At 43.3% G+C, this 16,762-nt stretch overlaps 2 protein-coding genes across 4 annotated transcripts in view; one reads left to right on the forward strand and one right to left on the reverse strand.

Moving 5' to 3' along the window:
* Positions 1-3,837: 3,837 nt before the first annotated feature.
* On the reverse strand, positions 3,838-4,540 carry LOC111156312. The gene has a single exon (XM_022517078.1). It carries the CDS (start codon positions 4,306-4,308, stop codon positions 3,838-3,840), a length of 471 nt encoding a protein of 156 aa, XP_022372786.1. The 5' UTR covers positions 4,309-4,540.
* A 5-nt stretch (positions 4,541-4,545) lies between these two features.
* LOC111154566 (protein phosphatase 3 catalytic subunit alpha) overlaps positions 4,546-16,762 on the forward strand; it is a 318,897-nt gene continuing 306,680 nt past the window's right edge. For 2 of the 3 annotated variants that reach the window (XM_022514218.1, XM_022514226.1), the window contains exon 1: positions 4,546-4,816. In XM_022514218.1, the coding sequence (XP_022369926.1) occupies positions 4,759-4,816 (58 nt within the window). In that variant the 5' untranslated portion in view covers positions 4,546-4,758. Of the gene's footprint in view, positions 4,817-5,488; positions 5,631-6,962; positions 7,015-7,679; positions 7,738-16,762 lie in introns of those variants that run through there. The other variant, XM_022514235.1, reaches the window with a different exon arrangement.

Genomic DNA, 16,762 nt, shown 5'->3' on the forward strand with positions numbered 1-16,762 from the left:
CGTTATTATGCAACTCTTCATGTCAAATGGTAGAATGTTCATCCAAGAACGGAAAGTCCACATTTTCGAAAGCAGGTTATTCTCAAAACAGGATATAAAATATATCTTTTTTTTTCTTTTCTGTAGAAGAAAAATGTCTCTAGACCTACCAGAACACTTGACAGCAAACTAAAATATTGTTCATTTACTCTGATTTACACCAAAAGAAGTAAGCTGTGACATGGAACACTTGAATGCATTGATTATTCCAAATCTTCAGTATTTTTTTTGCACACGTATTTATCTTCATAATTCATTTAGATGAAGTGAATAGTAAAATTAGTTTGAGTTCTCCAATAATGAGAGGAAGTTGCACCTGACACTGAAATGTTTACAAATATGTGTACAATTCTTATATTACAAGACTTTGAGATTCTCAAAGGAAGGGACTAAATCTTCTAATTCTTTATACATTTTGCATCACCTAGTATAGTACCTTGCACAGAACAGGTGTTCAAAACACACCTGGTAAATGAATAATTCATCTACAAAATATACAATTTTGATGCTTGTGTATTAAAAGAAATAAGAATATTTTTGGTATTCTGGTCATGCTGTTATATAACAGATGCACGATAATTCTGGATTTTACTTTTTGAGCTAACATAGTAATAACTCTTGTGTATTAATTTGGGAATACTAACAAATTACTAACAAATATTAACAAATAAAACAACTAAAAATTACTAACAAATATTAACAAATTAATAACAAAATACTAACAAATACTAACAAACTACCCTAACAAACATATCCTCAAATTCCAGTGGAGCACTCAGTAAAAATCTATTTCTTCTTTTGTAAAGTCTAAAGCAGATTTTCTTTGTAGATGGGCAGCATTCCTATAGGTGGTAATCTAGTCATTCAGCTCTTTCCATTTAGGGTTATGCTTTCCCCTGTGCCCTAGAAGCCTCTGCATTCAGCTAAAGGAGTAGAGCTCATTGGCTGAAGAAAATGCTAACTGATGCCTAATTGTTGTTGACCTGAAACTGATCAAACATTGATTCAGCCCAGAATCCCCTGGCCAGAACTAGCACACGCGCCCTCTCAGATGCAAGGGAGTGGAATCCAGAGCTGGGCAGATGCTTTCTAGAAGTATACTAAGGAAAGGGAAATACAATTTATTATCAGACTGCAAGTTGTTTTCTGCCACATTGGGCTCCCCCCACTCGCTTCTCCTTTCTTTTTCTTCATAAGCAAGGGACATTGTTGAAATAACTTCGTGAAAATGTAAATTCCAAGTGTAAGGTAATTTTATGTAAGGGATAATATAATCAAGGACTACTTGGACAGTATAATAGGATTTAAAAAAATGGCAGCAGATCGTGGGACATCTGAAAAAATATCTCAATATGAAAGATGATTTGGCTATACCAGTATGCAGGTTTGCAGGTAACTAGTCCTTAGTTAATTTCTGCTGTGTTTTTTTCCTTTGAGGAGGGCCCAGTTTTGTCCAAGAAGAGGTGTTTGTGTTGCAACAGTATGGGACCATACACATGTATTAAAGGTGACTGATGAAAATAAGATGTGTTGTAAAGTGATTATGATTCATAATTTTTTTTCCCCACACATACCTCAGGTAGGAGGTGTCCCAAACTTGTAGCGGACTGAAGGGTGTGCCTCAAAGGTGTGCCTTTATTTCCTATCTGTATCATAAAACTTTTCTATGGTGCTGACATTTTAAGCCCTCTGATCTTGGTTCAAAGGTGTTCTTCCTAAACCTGAAAACTGAGTCCAAATAATGGTGGGATCTGCACCTCTCTTTGCAACTTGTGTGAAAAACACTGTGGCCTTGGAAGTGAGCATCACTGGACATGGCTTCCTGGTCTTTCCTCAGGCAGGCTCTCTTCTTCACCCATAGGCTTGGCATCCCTGCCTTATTCTATGCCATCTGGCTAGGAACCAACTTCCCAAATCTGCCTTAGCAACTAGGGCTGCTGGTGCTCAGGAGACTGTTTTCAACAACCACTTCCTGAGGCGATACAGTGGCCTCTCAGAGCTCATATTTTTATGACAGTTTTACTAGACTCTAGGCTTTATTGAGAGCAAGGACCATTTTCAAATAACTGCCCCCCCAACACCCTACACACACACACACACACACACACACACACACACACACACCCCACACACAAATTACCTACCACAGTGCCTAGCATGTAAAAGGAACACAATACGTATTTATTGAATGCACTGTCTGCCTAATCACCACATGCTATCCTGGGGTTGTGAATTGGGCAGCAGAATCTTGGAGCTGGTGGCAGCCTCCCTAAATATGTGGGATACACCCTATATGGTCTCCTTTTGTTAGAAGGCTTCCACAGAAGCTCCCTGCCTTTTACTGTGAGGTCCTGTTCCTTGCAGGCTATACTCTTCAAGCCATACTCAAGGACCATCAGTCAAGTTCTCAAACTTATTTTCGAGTTTGAACTCTAATCTAATCTGTCTACTGGCTCCATCTCCTAGCTCCCCTAAATCTTTTATTAGGCTTTTTCCTGGATTCATTGTCCAATTCAGGAAGTAGGAAAAAAAAAACCCTGATATTGAAGGAATTAAGAAATATAACAGGAAGAATGGAGGGTGAGAAATTTATTCAGCTCTCTGTTGTTCACAGAGAAGCAAGCTCCAATCTCATTGCCCGGTTGGTCAGAGAGAGGACAGTAGTGAGCGGAGGTGACCTTCGGACAGAGGGAGATTGGCTCTTCATTCTGTGGTGGGGCAGGCAGGTAAGAAAGGAGCTGTTGGGCCATTGTCATGCTGTCCTCCCGCGCCTAGCATTCTCTCTTTTATTCTCCCAACCGAAGGGACCACAGTGGGGATCCGCCTTGGGCTTCAGGGCGCCGCACATACCCGGAGCACCAAGTGGACGTCGGATGATCGGAAGAAGCCAGGAAGGGAGGTGTGGTGCCACCAGTCCTGACCACTGGCTGCGTGAGCCTGTGAACAGGGAAAAGGCGACCCTCTGCGGTGTGTCTCCCGCCCCCTCATTTCTCCCTGGAGATCGGCAGGGCAGTCCCGGGTGACTCAAAGTTGCTGGGGGTCGCTTGGACTCCCGTCCCCATTCTCCTTGGCGAGCCCGCCCGGCACACTCAGCCACGTCCCTGACTCGCGACGCTCAGAAGCGGCCCCCTCCTCAGAAGGTGTGGATGCACGGGTGGGAAACACTGATAACCACCACACCGCCCCCAGAAAAAGCCCAGTAACAAAAACCACCGTACACCCATCACAGGCGGAGCCCGACTCCCCAAGGTAAGTTGTTTATTCGTCACCGTTTTGGCGATCCTCCCTGGACAGCTGCGGCAGCGACAGCGACAGCAGCTGTGCCGCGGGCCCCGGAGCTCCCCGAGCTCTTCCTTCCTCCGCCCTCTCTCGGTGCTTCTGACCCCCACCCCCTTCCCTCCTCTCCCTGCCTCCCTCCTTCTTGCCCTCTTGAGGGCCACGCACACACCCGGAGACACCCTCCGCGCTTGGCTACTCACACTGCGGCTTAACCCAGCCGACAACGCACAACTGCCAAAGCTGCGCGGGGGAGTGTGCGGGGTCCAGGGGCGGATGCCAAATGGGGCTGCGGGGGGCAGCGTACAGCCCCTCTACTCCCAGCCGCGACCCCCTCCCCATTCTCTTTCCCTAATCCGGGCCTGCCAGCAACAGTGACACCTGAGCGGGGACTGGGCGGCAGAGGCAGCAAGCCCACTGGCCTGGCAGCTGGGAGAAAACAGCGGGAGGCGGGGACCGCGAGGAGGAGCGGGAGGCGGGGCGAGCGGGGAGGCCGCTACCTAACAGTGAGTGACGCTCATCTCAGCCAATGGATGCCAAGAGCTTCGACGCCGGGGCGGGGAGTGGGGGGGGCTGGCTCCGCAGGGAGGTGGAGGCTGCCGGGGCGCTGGAGGCGGGGGCCGGGAGGAGGAAGGGGAGGAGGCGGAGGCGGGAGCGGTGGCAGAGGCGGCGGCGACGGCGGCGGCGGCGGCGGCGGAGGAGGAGGAGGAGGGTAGGTTGCGCCGGGGACTGTGTCTGCCGAGCTCCGCTGCTGTGCCTGTGTGAGCGAAGGAGCGGCGCGGGGAGGCAGAAGGGAGCGCGGGCGAGCGCAGCGGCGGGACGTCTCCGGCGGCCGCGGACTAGTGGTGGCTCTTGGTGTGGGGAAGCAGAGGCGGCAACAGCAGCAGCAGCAGCAGCGGCGGCCGCCTTTCCGCCGCCGGGGACGCCGAGGCACGGCTGGTGGCACTGACATCGGCGGCCCTGCCTCTTCTCTCTCGCCCCCGGCCCTCCCATGTGATCGGTCTTAATCCCGGCAGAGTGCGCGCGTGGGGCTCCATTCCGCGGTGCCCGGTCTCCCTGCCAGGGTGGGTGCTCCTGTGTGCGCTTCTCCTCCCCATCCCCCTTCCCCCAAGAATAAAAGAAGAACCAAGAGGCGTGCTTAGAAAATAAATAAATAACCACCACACACGCGCAGCCCGGAGCGGAGTCGGCGGGGCTGGTGGCGGCGGAGGAGGAGTGAAGGCGGCGGCGGCGGCGAAGGAGGAGGAGGAGGAGGAGGTGGAGGAGGTGGAGGAGGAGGGACGCGCGAGAAGGCAGTAACTTTAAAGCCAGCTCAGAGCCCAGACCTCCAACCGAGCGGTTTGCAGCGCGGCGGCGGCGGCGTTGACTGTCTGGCCCGCCGGTCCGGTCGGGGTGTGCAGTAGGACGGACGAGCAGCGCGTCGCTGTCCCCCGGCGGCTGGAGATGTCCGAGCCCAAGGCAATTGATCCCAAGTTGTCGACGACCGACAGGGTGGTGAAAGGTAAGCGGCGCGCCGCGGTCGCCCGGGTGCACCGTGTGCCGCAGGAACCCTCACGGCTTGCCTCCCCTCCCCCCGCCTCCGGTTCTCTCCTTGCTCCAGCCACGGACCTTCTAGGATATTGTGCAACCCTCGAACCCCCCTCCTTTGCGCGCCCTTCCCCCAAGCCTCCCACCCGGCCCCACTTGGGGCATTTTTATTTACGGGGGCGTCAGTTGGCAAATGGCTGAGCAGCGGGGAGGCGGCGGCGGGGGTGGCGGTGGCGGGAGGGGGCGCCCGGGGGGTGGTTGCTGGCAGGGTGTAGCTGCCGTGACAGAAATAGGAAGTGGGTGGCTGCTCGCAGGCTTGCATGGGATCGGGTTTATGATTTTCTTTTGCAGAGGGAGGGGTGATTTATGGCTTTTAAAAAATTAATATGGCATTTTTATGTGGCCGTGGCTTTCCACCGACTGCCTCGCTCGGGCAGGGTTCTCTCGGCGCTCCATTGCAGCAATTCCCTCCGCGCCCCCTCCCCCTCCCCCTGAAAGGGCCTGCACAGGACTCGCGAGAGAGCGGGAGAGCGTGGGGGGAGCCCGGCGCTTCCTTCCGCGCGGGGCGGGGGCGGCCGCAGGCTGAGCGGGTGGCGGAGGGGACGCGCTGGGGCCGCGGGAGGCGGGGAACGACCCGAGAGCCCCGCCGCCGCCGCCCCGGGATTCCCCCGCAGGCCCTGAGAAAGACACGAAAAGCTGTTCTCCAACCTCCCGCGCCACCCGAGCCTTCCCCAGCCAACCTGTCATTGCTCTTGAATGGTTCCCCGCTGGAGCACACCTCCCGCGTGGTAACCTCACCCCTCTCGCTTCTTCCATGCCCTGGCACCCCCCTTGTTAACGGGCTATTTGATTCCTATTATTGGCTCCTCTCCCCGCCCCGGGATCGTGTATACTCCTGCCCCTGGGGTTTCTGGCGAAGAGAAGCCGGGTTGCGTGGGGGTGAGGAAGGGGACCGCCACTGGTCTTTCTTGCCCGGGAAAACCCGCCGTCCTCCTTGTGTTCCGTGGTGGAGTCGGGTAGGAACCATCCTACGAATCCTGGAAGGATGGGACAACGGAGCAGATCCTCCAGGATTAAGTAGTGTCCCTCGTCCCTGGTGTTAGGACCTGGAGCAGAGCGGGGATGGGGTCTGGGCTAGGCGCGCAAGGGGCCGCTGAAATTGGAAACAGCACTGTCTGGTGTGGCTTGTGTGTGTGCGCGTTGTGTGTAAAACTGAGATAGTATTTAATGCGGCCATGCAAGTAGAATGCAAGGCAATAAAGTCATTTGCCCCATGAGCACTTAGGTGAAGTAACTCAGCAGCCCTGAGACCATGAGACAAAAGGCCTGGGGTGTCCGAGTTGTTCATTGCTCCATGCACATTTGCTCAGTTTTTAAAGTTTGCGTGTGTGTGTGTTTTCCTGGTGATAGGGGGATATTGTGTTCTGTTTTTTTAAGAAAGAGAGAATAAAGTATCTTTTCTTGTTTTGGTTGTATTAGAATCATTCCTGCTTGAATGCAGTATTCATAGACTCATCAAAATAAGGAGGAAATACCCTTGCAGTAATGACTGGAAGTAGGGCTATAGATGCACAGCTGTTCTTTCTGCACGCATAGCTCCTCAGGTTGAAACAGTGAATTCAAATTCATTCAAAAGAACTAGGCTATGTATTAAGGTTTTCTGTTGACATTTTAAAAAATTACGACCTTTTGCTGAGCTATGGGAGTATCTCCCTAAAGTGTGAAGTTTAGGTGTAACTCCAATCTGTATGTTGAGATTGCCTGTTTTCAAAACAAGTAATGTAAAGCCTACGATTCAAAAGATAGCAGTAAATGTGTCAACAAATAAAAAACATTCATATGTGCACACATAAGTTCAAGTTCCCTGTTTTAAATCACAAAGTGTGGCTTCTCCCTGTAAATGTAAAGTTGTCAAGCAGGGAAGAATGTAAAAATAATTGTCCATGCGTTCTGGCTTGGTGTCTTTACCAATTATTGTGAAGGAGCCCATTCATCCATTCCATGCCTATTTTGTCTTGCTTTTTCCCAATGCTGTATTACAACATTTTTATAAGTGGCTCTTTATTGTAAGTACACAAACACCCCATAATTCCAAAAATATGATTTACATATTTTTGCAGAACTGAAATGTTGATAATATAGGAACATAGGAAAGTCTCAAAATAGGAAAAGGTAATTTTGCATTTGTTTTGATAAGGATCTTGATATGAATTTTGAATGTGAAATTTTGTTTATAGAAAAAAGTTTTATTGATAAATCGTAATTTTAAGGTGGGGATGCTATTTTTCTTTTGCTTTCTTAGAGACTTTATATTGTTGGCTTAAAAGGCATTATCGAAAGGTGGATCCAACATTTTGTCTCATACATGATTTTTATAACTAATTGTTTGAAATGGTAATCTATTTTGATTATCGGTTCTCTAAGAAATAGTATTTCCCCACTTATACACATGTTTAGTGAGTAGAGAGTGCATGTATAACGAATGGAAAACAGATGACCAAATGATTTTTTTGAATTTACAAAATTAGATAAGACATAGTTCATGGAACCATGACTTGAAAATTTGTTAGAACTTAATCTCAGTGGTCTGAGATTGACTCTTTAATGCAGGGAAAGGATTATCCTTGGGTGAAAATTTTGTGTTCCTTAAGCTTTCTCTCCTTTTACAAAGTACAGATAGTAGTATTTGGTTACATATAGAAATAAGTATTTGGGTCATTATTACCATGGCCTGCCGTGGTGTTTGTTTACAGTTATCTGCATTAGTGTCATCTGGCTTTTGTTGTATAACAAATTGCTATTTACAAATAAAGCTGTGCTTGTGGTTTTGTTTGTAGTAATACCATGATGTGACGGCTTTCTTGATTTGTACTTCCAGAATGCAACTTTAGAAAGGTAGGTTGAGTTTAAGTCTCAACTAACTATGCAATTTTTCAGGTTCATAGCATCTTCTAGAGTGTGTTCAGAGCCCGTGATCAGTTTTCCAAATCTTAAAAATGAAAGGGAATGGCAGCATTGGAGACAAAAAGCTTTCATTTAGGTTACCTCAGGAAAAAAGTTACTTCATTTAGCAAAATTGGTGCTGTTTCATTTTGACTGTTCTTGGATAAAAACAATGGAAAGTATAAAAATTCATAGACAAGATCTTGGTAATGCCCTTTGTTGGAAATCAGAATAATTTGATCCATTTACTGTTTTACATTTTTTTAAGGAAACAAAATATATGTATAACTATACGGCAAAAGATGGAGGGCAGTAAATAGAAGAATAACCACTCTCCCGGCTTTCCGCCAGCACACCACATAGTCTGGATTTTCTCTGAAGCGGTGCTCCACAGGCCTGGTTTCAAACTTTGGCTTTTGTTCATTTCTCCCTGCCTGTTCCTGCCTTTAACTCCTTGACTGGCCCTAACACTCCTTATTGGCTATAGAACTTTGCTACACAAAAGTCATACACTTAGAAGAAATTAAATTGTATGTGATGAGTGTCTTGCTTTGTTGCATCGCTTTCCCTTCCCTTTGTTCCTATCTCTAAGTATTTTCCAATGGGCCTCTTACCTTAACCGAAACTGATTTTGACAGTAAAAATTCCAGATACCATGGCAGGTTGATGGGGGGTAAATTCCTGGGAGGAATTTTGGGGAATTTCTCAAAAACTGTAGGTAGGGAATTTGTGCTGTGTGTCAGGTTACTTTTGGCTGTGGGGAATTAAAACAAAACAAAACATGCTGTCTTTTTCTGTATTGCCAGCTTATATACTATTTGTGAAGACAAAATACACATAGGGAAATTCTGGAAAGGTATCTAAGATCATATAATCATGAAGCTGGTAGCTAAGCAAAATATTAAATAAATAAGGATTCAAGCCACCAGTGTTTCTAGCTGAATGAGATAGTAATACTGCTTAAGAAGAAAATAAAAATATGCTACATCAGTAATCATCATCATTTTTGGATTTTGAAACAAAGTATTAACTAATGCCATTTTTTGTGGTGTGTCAAGAAGAGCTCATTGTGAATTTATTTTACTTAGATTTATTACCATCAGTTCAGTTATTCCGTGTATATTCTATGTATCTGGTTTTCCATTTGAGTACAGTAAAACCTCATTAATTCAGTGTTATTAAATGTCAGTGTTTGGTGGCTAAATTTACATCAGCACTGGATGTGAAGAAAGGGGTCTGCTAATCTAATTAATACTATAAACAACACGATTTGGGCATGGTTAATATACTTAACAGAACAGATTCTTTTCAGGACATACTGAATAGCATGTCAATTAATGCTATTAATTACAAATTATATTAATCTATTCATTAGTAGTTTCTTTCAGGATTTCTACTATAAAGTAAATATAACAAAAATGCATGGTTTTCAACAAATTTTGTAAACTTAAGGCTTAAGGCATTTTGTAAACTTAAGACTATGATTCAGGGAAATTCCAGTGATTTAAAATGCCATCTATTAAAAGATTAACATGTAAAAAATAATATTTTTTGGAAACTGGAGGAAAGAACCTCTACTTTAAATGAGACATGTGTTTTAAGACATCCAGTATAAAATATGAAAAAAGTAACACCTTAGAATCTAGTTAGAGGTTTACTCCAACATTTGTTTGTATTAGTTTAAAAATATGCCTTTTTAAGTCTATTTTGTGTTTTAAGTCTCTTTGTTTCTATAAGTATGACCTGTTTTTATTTATAATCTTAGAAATATGAAATATGACTCTGATATACTGTATGCTTATAACTTTTGTAATTGGACTCTTACACTTTTCTGTGTCTTTTCTGTGTCAGCCATGTGTAAAGTTGGAACTAATTATGAAACCAAATAAAGAATCCATTTAGAGTGACCTCATTGGAAAACAGCATTTTTCTAGATATACCCTCCTTTTAGCAAATCCAGTTAAATTACAATTGGAAAGTTTTGTGAAAATATTGGACACTCCAGAACTATAGAGAATGATGGTGATTCATGATCTGGAACCTTGGTAAATACTAAGAAATCATATTGTTACTCTTTTAGCAACTTTCTTGACATTCAAGAGAGATACAGTGAGATTTGGAATTCCATCTTTCTGTAATTGCCCTGTTATATTTGATAAGTCACAGGCTATTTTCCTCAAATGTAAAATTGTACTCTCCATTCACTTGTGAGAACTACAGGATCCTTAAGTGGAATTTGAGAGACCAAGTGGTCATGCTTGCTCCCCTTGCCTGGGAATGGCAATTTGGTCACTGCTGACACAGAATTACAAATGAGAATGTGTTAATGTATTTTCAGGGTCACTCAAGAATAGTCAGAACGATTAATATTGAAATCTGTGAATGCCTTGGGTCTGCAACAGTAGCTTATGGTGGCATTTATTTTATAGTTGAAGAAATGGAGACAGAATAGATAGAATGGTCGGTCACAGGTGGGACTAGAATGCAGGTAAGTGTAAGCACATTCTTTCCTTTAGCAGAGATGCTCTTCTCTCTTAAAAATCTGTTTGAAACTGTGACTTCTTTTGGTGTATTTAAGCTATCACATTTTATTTCAAACTTAATTTTACTGAATTACTAGCTATATAAAATAACTGTAATAGAAGAAGCTTTTGTATCTGTATTTAGCAGAAATATAAATTCTGATGATAAATGTTATAATCTGGTTTGATCTTGGCATGAAGTTTACTAAACAAAAACTGTTAAACATTATTTTTTGTTCATATATGTACACGGAAATACCATATTCTCCTGCTAAAAAGTTTTTTTTTTAACTTTTATTTTGAAGGTTGTTATCATAAGCCTCTTTGTCTGAAATACAGATAAATGGCCCATACCGTTGGCCTGGTTTGAGGATTTTATTAATTTCTAAAGAACGATCAAATGAAAATACCAGCCAATGCTTCTTAGGGTTTTATTCCTTTTTAAAAAATAGTCATCAGGTGGGAATGTAGACAATGAAACACGATTTCAGTTTATAAACTAAGTCTTTAGTAGTCTTGATATTTGCAGTATTTTTAACTCATTTTATTTTTTACTGTATTTCCATCTTCTGTCTTCATGCAGGCTATATCATTGATAAGCCATCAATTATATTTCATATGAAGTCAAATAAAACATTTCATATTTCTCTACTGTCAGGTGTTCTGAATAATGGCTTAAATCAGATGGACTGTCAGCTTGAGGACTTAGACCTATGGCTGGGATCTCAAATCCATTTCACAGATGTACATGCAGTAGCCGAAACCTTGAAATTAGAAACAAAAACCAAGGAAGCAGTAATCGGTTATAAAATTACTACATTTTTGGAATTAGATGTATTCTTTGTAAGACCATCCTAGAGAAAAATAGAATTTTCGGTTTATCTTCTTATTACTTCCTTAATCCATGCTTTTGCCTCACAGCAAAATATGGTGGTCTATCTGACTTTCTATGAACTATCTCCTGGAACTGGAAATTCTGCGAATGTCTGCAGAAGCATAACAAACAGATACCAGAGATTTATGTTTGCAACTGCCTCAGATTATGACATACCACCTTACAGAGTTGTCATTTTCGGGTACCTTTGTACAGTTATAAACCAGAAGAATGATGGTTGATGTTGAGACAGAGTTTTATTTATATGGAGCTAAATTTTAAAAAATCCCACCAGCTCTAAGGTTCTAAGACTTGGAGTCTCTTCTTAGAGTAACTGTTTAGATCCACTTTATTTTTTTCTCTTTTCGGGGAAGAGCTACTACTTCTGATTTAAAATGTTCATTTGTCTCTATGTAGCATTCGAACGTTTAGGAGGCTCTAATACGTCATTGTTTAAACTGTATCTTCCAGGATGCTGCATATGCTTGGAAGGTACATCAGATTATCTGTTAATATGTCTGTTCAGAGTTTTAGTTTGAAAACGATGGTCATTGAACCAATGGGGCCTGGCTCAGTGCCTTGCTTCTTATGCACTGAATCAGTTCTTGTCAGATGACTTTGGACATTGCACAGTTCTCACATGTGCCTCCTAAAGCAATAAATGGAGACAGATTATATGTTTATTTTGAGCTCATTATATTCTGATTCTTTGTAAATGATTCTATACGATGACTGTATGGCTAATTGGAATGCTTTGTTCTCCAGCCATATCAGGAAATACAGTATGAGGAGGAGGTATTAATAAGGTGATATAATTAGGTGGAGGGCAGTTTTGTTGTTTGGTCATTTGGACTGGCTTTATGCCAGTTGAGTTTAAAAGGCTAAATCCTTTTCACCGTGACAGAGTAGTTTGAACTTGAAAGCTTTCTTTCAGTTTTTGTTGTATTTCTCCATAGACTGATCAGTTTTTGACAGGTGAGAAGAAATATGTTAATCACTTAGTGTTTGACATATTGGGTGATAAATATTTTTTAATTATTGTTTAGATTTGGACTTGAAGAGAAAAGGACCTGGCAAATTCCATGAAAACTAACAAACAAAACCAAGACCAGAAAAAAAAATCCTCTTCCTTTGTTTACATCTCAATTTATCATTTTCTGTAATGCTTTTATAATTTAGAAATGCAGCCTTCTTCAGCATAACCTCCTGCCCTCCTCCTGCCCTCCTCTGGCCCCCAAAATGTCATTGGATTCTATCCAGGTAGGAAGATATATGGGCTATGAGAAGTTAAAAAAATGTGGCACCAACTCTGCTGACTCCTTATATTCTGCTAAGTGGGCTTTAAGCCATCCGTTGACATTTGTTTTTAAACATCCTGTAAGCTATGCCATTTTATCAAATTAAATTAAAAACACAATATATTCTCTTACAGTGACAGAACCTGAGTCAGGACTTCCAAGTTTGTGTTATTATTGTTATGACTATTTTGTTTTTTACAAAGTAATTAAAAATTTTTTTCATTACACCTGGCATTGTTGGTCTGCTGTGCATATTAATGTCAATAAAGTACATGCGTCCCTTCTCTGTGTGGGTTTGATTATTGTCATGGTAACAGTTCAGTTGTCATCACTTAATTCTCATCATTTAGCCTTGGTTCAGATGTCGCCTCCTCTGGGACCCACGTCTCCTGATATCTTCAGTTGGAGTAAAGGGACTCAGCCTCTTCATTGTCACAGAGGACACCTTGAATAGAGCATGCTCTGTGAAGATTTGTTTACCTATCTGCCTCCTTCCCAGGAAGTGGAGAGCCCAGGAGAGTGGGGCCTGGCTTTACTTATCTTAGTATGTTTAGCCCTGGTACAATGCCTACTGTAGATTAGACCCTCCATACATGGTTACTAAATGAACAGAATAACCGATAAAGGGGAAGAGGGATTTAATTTCTAAATTATAGGGTTCTTTTCTATTTTGAAATTTTGTGGATCTCAAATCATGGGCAGCTCCCAAACTTTGGTGAGTTTCCTGATTCTCAAGCGCCAGTCTTGTAGAAGGGTGTTTTCGCCTGAGTTTTTGAAATGCTTTCTTTCGTTAGTTGAGTTTGTATGTTTTTGCCCTAAAGACAACCGACGGAAGCATAACTAGCAGGAGCGGCTTATCCCCAGGATGTGCTTGGTTTTCAGGGGCTTATTGTCAGTTACAGGGCATGTAGGTCAAGTTTCTTGAGGAGGGGTGATTTTTTCTTCCTACGGGAAGACTGGTGATGATACCAAGTTGAAGGAGAACTGCTATGACAAGCCTCAGGGAGGCTCGGATTAGACTGCACGATTATATTGCTTGCTTAGAAAAATACACAAATGCAAATGAGTAAGAGCTAATACATTTAGGAATCAGAACAGAGATGTGAAACCTGCTTGTAGGCCTACAAAAGAGATGTCTATGTAGTACTAATACAAAATCTTAAGGCACATCATGTGAGTACAGGCTGCTGGTGAGTCGCCTCTCCTGATGGCTCAGCCCTGGGGTCCACATCAGCTGGGAGGGGGTATGATGAGGCATCTGCTCTCAGTCTGTTCCTTACAGGAGACCATGGACCGGCTAGTCCAGACTTGGTCCAATGCCTCTCTGCTAAAGGAGGCTGCCAGGGCTTTCCAAGCTCCCATTTATGGGCTAGGATTTCATCTGTTTCCCTAGGGTAAAAATACTTTTCCTTCAAGGAGTTGAAGGCTAGGGAAACGGTAGTTTCCCACATAAAATCACATCATTGTCAACTTCTGCCCATTTGCATTCAGCAGTCAGGAGGTGATACCTCTGGTACCTTCACCTCTGGTCAGAACTCTACCTGAGTGTACTCTCATTCGACATGCACTTTCAGAAACAGGTGTAGAAAACTTCCAGTATCTTAAAAAAAAAAAAAAAAAAAGTTTCCTCCCCTTTCCCAAGTGATGAAAGAACTTAAAATTATGATAGGAACTGAGACATTATTCAGTCTGAATAAGAAGAGGTTGAGTGGTAATTTAACTATAGATTATAGGTATTAAAATTTCTTTCTACAGTGGATCACACTCATACATTATTACCACTAGCAATTGAATAAGAAGAAACACGATTGGGAAGGAGCCAGGATTTAGGTGACTTTTTTTTTTTTTTTTTTTTTGAGAGCAGTCATGGACATTTAAGACTGGCACGGATTATGGGGGAATCTTCTGAATGGAGAGAATAAAGGATTCTCATTTATTTGGGTTGTAAATGTGATCTAAATCTGAAATTATGAAATTCTGAAGCTGGAAGAAACTTTGGAAATCCCCTCATCTGGCTAGAAGCCAGTCCTCCCAATCTGTAGGGTGAGAGGGACGGAGAAGGAAAACTTTTATCTCATACACTTGCTGTGTCTGAACCAAAGAAAACGAACAAGCCAAACTGAGATTTTGAAGGTACGATAGTGATCTCGCCCAGGCCATCCCCATTGTGGAATGTCCTGTCCAGCGTCTGGGGTGGATGGTAATCCCACTGTTTCATGAACACCTGTTGTGAGGAGTTTCTACTTACTAAGACCTGCTCTCCTTTCTGCTTGCCAGAGTATTTCCTTAGGGTTGATACCAGTCTAATGCTCTGGAGTACACAGTTATTATTCCTAGCATTGCCCCACAGAGTTCCATGAAATGGGCCTTATCTGTTTTTCCTAAGAGAGCTTATTTGATATTAAAAACAACTTCCATGTTCTTAAGTCTTCTAGCTGTACCCCATGTGGCATCATTTCTGGGTCTTTCCCCAGCCCAGTAGCCTTTCTCTAAAACCATGCAGGTTGTTAAGGTCTTTGGAAAATGGAGAAGTGTGATAAGATACATCTTAGCTAGCTATTTTCATTGAACCTCCATCACCTTGAGCTTGATTGCCTAAGCCCTCTGCTCTGCTTTTCTGTGTCCTTATGCTGACCCTTAACCTTCCTGAAACTCTGGTCCTTCACTGGTGGTCCCAGTCTCGTATGCATCTCCTGATGCCCGTTGGCTGGGTGCAGACTGCCACTGCCAGGATGCTCCTACTCCTGTCCTTTCTATTGAAATGCCCCTCCGTTGTATCCTCTCCCAGGACTGCAGCTTTCAGGTGTCAAATACCTAACGTGCTCCATAAGTAGAGCTTTCCAGAACACCTGAGTAGCAGATGCATGACTTTCTGGAGGTGTCGCTTTCATTTTACTTGCTTTTATTTATAACATAAATAATATAAACCAATAATAAAGACAGCAAGATAGCTTGACACGACGGTGCCATTAGTATGGTAACGGAGGACAGGCCAGGTCCCTTGTTTACTTTGCAAGTCACACCACCATGAAGAAGGCAGCTCAGCACCCCACTTGCCTAGAGCCAAACCTGCCTCCTCTGCCACCCAGTTTTTGAAGGTGGGTGATAAACAGCTCCTATGGTCATTGAGTTTGGCTAACCCAGTGAGTTCTACTGTAATTGGATAACTCGCTTAAGTTTCACTGAGGCCTAAAAGAGGCCAGTGCCTTCCAACTATGGTGTCACAACACATTTCTGTGTTACACTCAGCTGTGAGGTATTAACAGCTCCTGACAACAACGTACAAAAGTTTGCAAATGACTTATTTTAAAATACCTATATAAAAACGAGGCTGGATTCATGCTCAAACCTAAGATACTGCTTTCCCCTTGCATTTTCATATGTTTGCTCATGCAGGAGAGGAAGGGACAGAGCTGCAGCTGTCGTGGGGATCTTGCATTACTTGTAGTCTTCTTGATCTTCTGGTGCACCTCTGATCACAGTGGGACTTCTGCATCCCTACCTATAGTCCTTGAAGTGTTTGCTCTGTTCCAATGAACATTTTTGAGGAAAGTTTCTTAGAGTCTGGATTCATGCATGCTTGTGTTTTGTGCAAGGGAATGTCATGTCCTATGCATCTCGACAGAAAGGCTGGCATGCACGGTCAGAGATTGTACCTTCACTAGCCACATCTATCGATTGGATAGATCTTGAAACACATAGGGAGGCACCTCTGGGGTGATTTCAGCATGCTCTATGCAGCCTTGTCTCCTCAAACATCTCCCAGGGGCCATGCCCAAAGTACTATGATTAGTTATTTAGGATGAGCTTGGCCTTCTTTGAAAGACGTTTCATAAGTAACTGATCTTTAAAAAATAATTTGGTGAATGGACTAAATTTTTCTTGGCCTTTGGGTGGTACTGAATTCAAGAAGAATCCTGTGTTTCAGGAGACTTTTTGAGAGTAAATGTTCATGTCTCCTTTTGAAGAATTCATATCCCATGCTTCTTATATCACTCAATTTTCTATCTGCTCACTTCAAGGGTGATAGAGTTGTAAATCCCAGTTGGCAAATGGATTAAGTAATCCATTATTGAGTATCAAATGGCTGTTAAAAATATTATTTCCTTCACTTATCAGGCCATTCATCTCCCCATCCATCCTTCCATCCTGTCCATGCATGCATCACTGCTTGCCTAGCTCTGTGCTATGTGCTCGGTACTTCAAGTAGGGGGACTCTGAGGTTGCTATCCAGTGTGTGTGTGTGTGTGTGTGTGTGTGTGTGTGTGTGTGTGTGTGTGTGT

This window comes from Enhydra lutris, unplaced genomic scaffold (genome assembly GCF_002288905.1).
Source record: "Enhydra lutris kenyoni isolate GAN:26980312 unplaced genomic scaffold, ASM228890v2 scaffoldscaffold3, whole genome shotgun sequence".
Taxonomy (NCBI): domain Eukaryota; kingdom Metazoa; phylum Chordata; class Mammalia; order Carnivora; family Mustelidae; genus Enhydra; species Enhydra lutris.

Excerpts from the sequence above, each read along its gene's own strand:
- LOC111156312 (XM_022517078.1), bottom strand. The coding sequence starts at position 4,308 with ATGGGAGGGCCGGGGGCGAGAGAGAAGAGGCAGGGCCGCCGATGTCAG.